Source organism: Prenolepis imparis, unplaced genomic scaffold, assembly GCF_030444845.1.
Source record: "Prenolepis imparis isolate NDT839.2.m4 unplaced genomic scaffold, iyPreImpa1.0 SCAF_1, whole genome shotgun sequence".
In the NCBI taxonomy this organism is placed as follows: domain Eukaryota; kingdom Metazoa; phylum Arthropoda; class Insecta; order Hymenoptera; family Formicidae; genus Prenolepis; species Prenolepis imparis.
In genome coordinates this window covers 9,109,890-9,118,615 of record NW_028141159.1, presented here as the reverse complement: position 1 = coordinate 9,118,615, position 8,726 = coordinate 9,109,890, and the positions used below count along the sequence as shown (strand labels likewise).

Here is an 8,726-nt window from a genome sequence, read left to right as displayed (position 1 = left end):
TTTGCTGTTGTTCTGGATAAAATGCGTCACGTACATCTGAAAGAAACTACATACAAACGGACTAGCTATCTGTAATTAGCTCAAGCATGCGATGCAAATTGATTACGTTGTTTTTATTCTTTGGTAAGTAAAGCAGAAAAAAGATATTATTTAATTCTGTATTATTAATAATTAAATTAATAATCAAAATAAAATATTGTTTTTTTCTATAATCTCTACCATAGAAACTATCGTGTTTTGTGCAACAGCGAAGCGTATTTATTATAATAATAATGCATGGACAATATCCCCAAAAAATCAAACGGTTGATACATCATTCGTTCTAATAAATCCAAGGCAGATTCAATATGCGGAAGCAACAATAAAACACTTCTTGGCGAGATTGACTGGGCCGATCGCTGGGCAGCCAATAATGCAAAGAATATCATTTTCCGATGGAAGTAATTTACAAAACACAATTAGTGAGATAAGCAAGATTATACGAACAAAAATTGTGAAATTTGCGCGAGCTAGTGGATTAACATCAGTTCGTCAATTTGAACAAATACCATGGGATTCTACAATCTCTGAAAATTGGTTTACTGAAGGTCTGGTTCAAGGATCATTTTTACTATGCGATCTCGTCAGAATAGGAGAGGAAGTTTGGTTGACGATCGATCGTTATTTCGATAAATATAATGTAACTTTACACGAGAATAAGGTGAGTTTAAAAATACCGGAGGACTACAAATTATTTTATTCAAAATAGTATATAAATATATGTGATAATTATACTTTTTGACATTTATATTTTTTAAAATAATATATTTTATATTATTCTATTTTATATATAAAGAAAAAATATGTAATGCTTCATGGTAATAATTCCTAAAAAAAAGTTATGAGAATTATATATGTATATGTATAAAATATATGATCCTCATAACTTATTTTTTCAGGAATTATTACCACGCAAGACAATGACAAGCTTCAAATTTCTGAGCATTATAAATGATGCTGCCAGATTTAACGAAAAATTATTCAAATGTTTATCGTCGATAAAGAACAGAAGAACTTTTACATTTTTTTATCTTGATCGAACTCTTGTGAATTTAATAAAAGATTTATCGGACAGTAATGTAAAAACATTTAAGTTCAATTTAAAATCAACATTCTCCTATTCTACATTGAATAATGGCACGGACAGTGAACAATTGTACGCGTTGCTTTGTCATTTATTGGTTGAAAGAGCCAGTCATTATGATGATTGTATAAAGGAGGTGCGACATCTCGTAGCTTGCGTGTCATCACCGAGACAAAATTCGCGCAAAATAATCGCTCTTCAAGCTCTTCTTGCCAAATCATGGTTAACTGCTATTAAAGCTCTAAATGACTGCAAGATTTGTATCAATGAAGACGGCAGTTCGAGTGTTCGTTGCAACTTCGATCGAAAATTACCAAAGACTACGACACAGCGAGTAAATTATATTTACGAAAAGATTTTGGACCGTCGAATATCTAAACGATCACCTCTTCGTCGTGTTGTAAATAAACTCGGAAACGTTCTCTCAAGAAGTAGATGGGGAAGACAATTTATATATGATGTGTGTCAATATTTTATGATTTATCAAGAAGGCCGCAGAAGATTGAATACGCTTTCGAAAAATTATAAGGACAAGAAAACAGCTATAAGGTTAATGATATTTTTTAATATAGTCACATAATGAGCACAACAATAATACTCTTCAAGTACTAAACAGACACAAATCAGAAAAATATATTAAAATAAATTTAAATGTTAAAATATTTTTTTAGTATTTGCAGGCAGTATTATTGCATCTCGTTATATATTCTAACGAAAAATATTAATAAAATAAAAAATATAATTTTTTACAGTTAATAAGATAAATTAATTAAGCTGCTTATTATTTTAATATTTTGTAATTAATATTTTTTTACAATTTCGTATAGCATATTTAATCATTAATATGTTACTAACTCTGCAAATTATAATGTTATAATACAGAATATAGTATGCCATTAGTTTTAATCGTATTATTAGATTTTTTATGATCAATTTTGAATTTGATGAATTATATTTATGATTTTCTTTTTCTTTACATTTATTTTTAGGTACAAAAAGATATCTGTATTTTTGGATGTGTACAAAAATGGAATGTTAAAAAAAACAATGCTTGTCATTGCTAATTTTCATCGTTCCGCTTTAGCGATGCAAAAATTCCTTACTCAAGATATTAGAAGTTCTTTCAAGGAATCTTGGCAGACTCAAATCCTTGTCTATTTATGCAAATGGATGATAAAACTTTTAGAATTATTTGGATGTACAAATTTGGATGAAGACATCGATATGCCGGTTTCTACTGATGTTCCGTCAATAAATATGACAGATTCAGATAGTGCAATGATAGATGATGATATCTATGATATCTATGATAAAAATAATGAAATAAAACATCTTGTGATATATCGCAAAAAAGATCGTTAGTATTTATATTAATTATTACATACGAAAAGAAAAGATAATTTACTTTTTTAATTAATTTATTAATTAATCATTTCTCTGTGCTCTAATTTTTTGTTTTAAAATTATTAAATAATAACATATTTTATCTTGACATAAAATAGTTTCAGCAAATAATTTACTGTTATTGATTAATTTTAAACTTGTAAAAGATTCTGGGAGATTAATAGTTTACAATAGAAAATGTATTTTATTTATTAATTATATATATTATTACAGAGATAAGAAAAGAGACTGATGAAGCGTTCGATAGATTGATGCATTTTATAAATCACGTAAATAGAGTGCAAAACAGAAACAGTAAAAGTACTTTAGCATGTCTCGCAAATAATTTGTTATTGGTAACTATGTTTATGGAAACTATTAGTTTTGTTTCTACGTTGTTCTGTATAGGAGAGCATAAGGATGAATCCAATTTTGAAGAATTGAAGGAAGAATGGGTTTCACCTACACTTGAACGTAAATTGTCTTCAATCAATTTTGCGGAACTTGATATAATTAAGAATAGCTTCTTTGAAGATATTTGAAGCTTCCAAAAAAATCATTGATATACGAAGAGATTGGAAATTTTAATTAGAAATATGTGTACATCAAATAAGTTTTATATATATATAGCTTAATAAGTTATTTTACTTGTGAAATTAACATTACAGCAATTAAAAATATATATATTTTTTTGAAACATATATATTTTGTAATGAAAACAAGTAAAAAATTTAATTATGTATGCACTAAATTAATTATTAAAACAATGTAAACGAGAATTTAAAAAAAGAGAATAAAAAATTAATCTCAAATTAAATTTATACTTTTTATTAAGAAATCTCTTATCTTTAATTTCCTTTGTGCGTTTTATTCTATAAAGATAATGTTTTTTGCATAAATTTGACTTTTTGTATGGAATAGATAAGATAGATAGATTGCCACATAAAGTAATAAAATTATAGTAATAAAATTTTCTAAAATTCAGTTTATAAATAATGCAATATAAGTAGAAAATGTTTTTATAAGAAAAAAAATCTTGAACAATAATTTGTACCATTTATTATACAATATTTTAGTTATTGAAAATTTCATAAATATAAATTTAATCGTTATCTAAATTTATATATGTAATAATTTTATTTGCATTATATCTAAATTAAATCTAATAAAAAATATCACAATGACAGTTTTATAATTCTCAAAGGGGCATATAGCTTTTTTTACAATAAATCTGTTGAACGCTAATAAGTATTAAACTCGCTACGACAAAAATAATAAATTTTAAATTATCACTTTGTGTTTACGACACTTATACATAAATTATGTTACGCCTTCATTGTTATGATACCGTAACTGCGATAATATCAGTCCCTATTTCAGTTAAACATTTACGGAATATGTTGTGTTTGACATTTACTGTCGCGGCAAAATGGATCGTCATACTTTACATATGCCCGTTCACATTGTATCATGACACAGTCAGTAAAAATGCGCGGAGCAGTCATTATTCTCTATTTCGCCGGTATGAATAACTATGTTGTACATTCTACAATAGATGAATGTTGATTAATTTCCTTTGTTAACAATAATTATCGCATTTCATTATTGCATAATAGTATTAAAGCAATAATTAAATGACATTTATTCTCATTTCTCTCGATACGAACTTTAGCCACACATTATTTATCATTCTCTATGCACATTCTAGGTTTGCTGGTTAAAACATCAAGCGAAAATGCAACGTATAAAACGCAACCAAAAATTATCGGAGGACAGCCAATTGATATAATATATCGACCCTTTATGGTTAATACCATATTTTACTATACTCACCAATGTATAGATATAATTTATTAATTTCAAGACCATATAACAATATTTGCAGCTCTCTTTACATGATTCACATGGATTTCTGTGCGGTGCTAGTATATTATCGAGGACATGGGCTGTCACCGCTCTTCATTGTTTGTAATAAGATTTTAATATTATATAGTACATTATTATTAATCTTAACATTATAATTAAATTATATCAGTTTTTATTATAATTTATGAATCTAAAACTGTAAATTAATTCTGAATAATTTCGATATTTTTTATTGTTTTTTAGAATCTCGCTATCATCGTCACAGTTTTATGTACGAGCTGGATCTAATAAAATTTACAAAGATGGATCTGTGCATAAGGTGACAAACATTCATGTACACAACGACACATATCATTCTTGGTTCTCGTCATTGTTTCATCACGATATCGCGCTTTTTGAAGTGACACCATCATTTCGTTTTTCAAAAACCATTCGACCAATTCGTTTACCGAGATCAACCCATGGAATACAGCGTCAACTCTTAGTCTGTGGTTGGGGCTATACAAATACTGAAAAAGTGAGTAAGCTTAATTTATAATACGTTTACGCAATCAATAATTTTGTATGAATATCGTTCATTAGACATCTTAAAGATATCTTTGGAACATTTGAAAAATAAAGATGTTACTTGGATTTTTTAATATTAATGGATTTTTTTATTTATTAATTCACGTGTTATTCGAAAATCAATATATGTATACATAAAGCGATTTAATGTAATTTATAGGAAGATATGGCCAAAACTCTTATGGGTGTTTACGTAAAATATGTTCCATTTGAAACCTGCATTAAGGCCTCTTTTGCTTACGCAATGCTCGTCAAAAAAGATTATCATCTATGCTATGGAACTCTAGGAAAGGATGCCTGTTTCGGAGATTCCGGAGGAGCATTGGCTAGTAAAAGAACGATTTACGGCATCGTATCTTTTGGTGAAGGTTGTGCACAAGTTGCTGGTGTTTACGTTAAAATATCGTATTATTTAGAATGGATTAAAGCTGTTACAAATTTATCGTAATCTCGCACGTATAATAGATATATATATTCAACGACTTTATTCTTCTTTATTAGTTTCTGCGTTTCAATTTCTCGCAATTTTAATCGATTAACTATTAATACTAATTATTGATGATGAAAGAAAAAGTTACATATGGTTCTTTTGCATTTGTGTTGCCATTCGTAAGTATAGAAATAAAAATCGAAATAATTATTCGACACATCGCGCCATTGAAAGCCTCATGTTCTTATCCGACAGGTTGAAAGTATTGTTTTCCAGAGAATAAGCACAAAAGGCGTATCGAATCACGGAGTCGTGAACCTGCGTTCAGGTTCGATGCCTGCAGGAAGTCCACATACACGTGCTGCGCAAGAGCGTCGCGCACGCCTGCACGCGACGCACGTAGCATTTGTTTCGTGCAGGGCTGAATAAAAGATATACGTGACTACATAATGTACGTAAATGAATATCTAACTTTACGTGATAAAGATATTTTTTGATGATGTATGCATTGCTTCTGCATATGCGCTCATGTAAAAATTAACAAACCAGCAATAAGTTAAATTTTAAGTACGATACTTGAAAAGATTGTCTGATTGCGTAATGCAAAATTGTAGTTTTTTAATAATATAATGGAGAGATTATATAATAAAATATAAATTTTGGATACCAGAACAAGAATATATACAATCTAGATATATATGTATAGGAACGTTTATATATTTACGTGTTTACTATTAATAAGTAGGATATAATTATATTAATCCGAATTTGTTTCAACGAAATCATCTAAGTTATCTAAAACCAATTGTATAATAATAGTTGCGACATTAGAATATTAAATAAGCACACAATATAATATATTTTTTCTTGTGCCATTCAAAACCTGTTTTAAAATCATAAATTTTACAATTATATGATAAAATTATTTTAGTTAAAATATTTATGTCTTTAATATATTATAAACATTAGAGATGATCAAAATCATGGGACACATAAAACGTGCAGCGTATTTTCCTATTTTTTGCTGTTTACTCAACCATGCATACGCGCTTGTTACTTCAAAACTACTATTTACTTGGATGACTCATCCACGCGTGTTTCCCTGCGTGAAGCGAGCCTTTACCAGGTTTACTGTTCGCGCTTTTAAGGGTCTTTAAACTCCTCTGCCACGTGCAATCTATCGAATATCTTCGTAAAAGACCGTGAGAAGTTGCATTATCACAGTGGAACATCCGCCATGTTCGAATGTGGGCGGACAAACTATTTTTACATACGGACATTACGCTACCAATTCTGCATAAGATACGACTTATTGTTAGCGATAAGAGCGAATTTCTGGAAATAATGATGTATCACCAACTAATTGATAACAACAGTAATTATTAACATTATGAATAGAATTTTATAACAATGTGTATTACATACGTGATGATTGCATTTCAAAACAAATCTATTTAACACTGACACATATTTCATTATGTAGAATCATAATAGTCTATAAATAACGACACCATAATATGATATATCAGTAAACCTTGGTATGAGATGAATATCAATGTTATCTTCAAATATGTGTTTATATCCTTTATATACAATCTAGCGGTTTTATACGTAATCTTATGGTTCTTATGTAACAATATGTGACAATTATTAATATAATATAATGTAAATTTTTTTAATAAATTGAAGAAGTGATATTGATTATTTATTTATTATACCTTGAATATTGTGTGTGTTCTGATGAAATAGCTTCTATTAATACAATAATCTCACAAAGAAACAATTAAGAATATTAATATTAAAAGAGAAAAAAACGTAAAAGAAATTTTTCATAAACTCACCTATTAACTGTTAGAGGATGAATTTTATTGCGGCGATTCTTCATAATCTCGCGGCGAATTTTTAGAAACCAAGCGCTGCTACATTTAGGACTACAATACTTTTTCATAGTACTATTACTTTGCATAGTTTCAGTGATATCACAATAGTCCACGTATTCCCAGTTAGTATCTTTTAATACCACAGGCATTTCTTCAGACACTATTAAAATATATGAATCCTGCGAATCTGTGCTGGAGGATGAATTCGATGTTTTGGTATTAGCATGCTTTTGTCGCAGATGAGCGTTGTCTAATTCGAACTGCGTATCAGTCATAATCGATAGATTTCTATTAGTTAAGTATTCTTCTTTACAAACAACAGATGACGCGTTTATTTGTTTAATATTTGTCTTATTATCTAACACTTTCGAACGACTTTGCGGAAGACACTTCTTGCGATTAAGTTTTAGCTTTATGGGATTTCGCAACATGGCTATATTTAGCACATTATGAATTATCTTACACCGAAACGTTCTTTGCAAATCTCTAAACTTCTTCTGAAGCACAAACTTCTATCAACTTCACACATTTGCACATACATACACGATTTCGATATGTAAAAATTGTGGCTTTTTAACTATCTTGATATTAATATTATTTTATAATAACTTGCTTTAATTACGCATGTTGTTACGGCAAATTAATAATGTTACGGTATTAAAAATAAATGCTGGACTAACGCTGGTTATTTAGTATGTGAACCCTATGAAGGAAAAAGTGGCACTGAACAGTTTCCATGCTGCTAAGCTCACTCTCACCAACTGGGGATCCCAACTGATTGTGCACGTGCTAAGAAGAGGGGTGTATGATCTCATTAATACTTTTTGTTTCTTTATTAGTTAAACAACAGAACTTTTTAGCATTACATTTTTATGCAATTCATAAAATTGATAAACATAAAATTAATTAAGTATAAAAATTGTAATTATTATATTTAACAATTAATATTGCTATTATATATTGTTTATTATGTATTATATATTATATATTGAATTAAAGATAATAATTTCGATTTTTTTTTAAACAGAAAGTGTTAATTCTAAAATTAGATATTATATATTTAGAAGATTTATAAGAATAAATTAAAACTACATTAAAAATAAACCTTGAATTCCCGTAAAATATGTGCAGAAAAGATAGGGGGATTACCCAAAGTCTATATATATATATATATATATATATATATTGCGGTTTCCGGTATAGTCTGCTATTAATATCGCTTTACGCGCATTAGTTATACTGATTGTGAGTATACATGTAAACGTAAACATTAAAAGAAACATGTCAAAATAGTAATCTTAATACTTTTATATTTTAAATAATTTTTTTAAATTGTTTACTTGATTTTAATTTTTCTAGTTTATTGTATATGTACTTTCTTATTGCAATAAATTATTATATAAAAAATAAAAAACATTTGTTGATATATATCGACACAAATTAATATTTTTATGATTTCGTTGTACATCTTAATTAT

At 28.2% G+C, this 8,726-nt stretch overlaps 3 protein-coding genes across 3 annotated transcripts; 2 read left to right on the top strand and 1 right to left on the bottom strand.

Annotated features, from left to right (window-relative positions):
• The first annotated feature begins 34 nt into the window (after positions 1-34).
• On the top strand, positions 35-3,105 carry LOC145939558 (uncharacterized). The gene is made up of 5 exons (XM_083043973.1): positions 35-123; positions 225-700; positions 939-1,672; positions 2,113-2,480; positions 2,741-3,105. Exons 1-5 carry the CDS (start codon positions 87-89, stop codon positions 3,046-3,048), a joined length of 1,923 nt encoding a protein of 640 aa, XP_082900099.1. The 5' UTR covers positions 35-86; the 3' UTR covers positions 3,049-3,105.
• A 776-nt stretch (positions 3,106-3,881) lies between these two features.
• On the top strand, positions 3,882-5,913 carry LOC145944802 (trypsin epsilon). The gene is made up of 5 exons (XM_083053359.1): positions 3,882-4,028; positions 4,215-4,312; positions 4,392-4,474; positions 4,616-4,889; positions 5,100-5,913. Exons 1-5 carry the CDS (start codon positions 3,977-3,979, stop codon positions 5,385-5,387), a joined length of 795 nt encoding a protein of 264 aa, XP_082909485.1. The 5' UTR covers positions 3,882-3,976; the 3' UTR covers positions 5,388-5,913.
• LOC145944807 (uncharacterized) lies at positions 4,785-7,958 on the bottom strand. Its single transcript, XM_083053373.1, has 2 exons — positions 7,211-7,958; positions 4,785-4,881 (listed from the first exon to the last, which is right to left on the bottom strand). Exons 1-2 carry the CDS (start codon positions 7,678-7,680, stop codon positions 4,854-4,856), a joined length of 498 nt encoding a protein of 165 aa, XP_082909499.1. The 5' UTR covers positions 7,681-7,958; the 3' UTR covers positions 4,785-4,853.
• Positions 7,959-8,726: the final 768 nt, after the last annotated feature.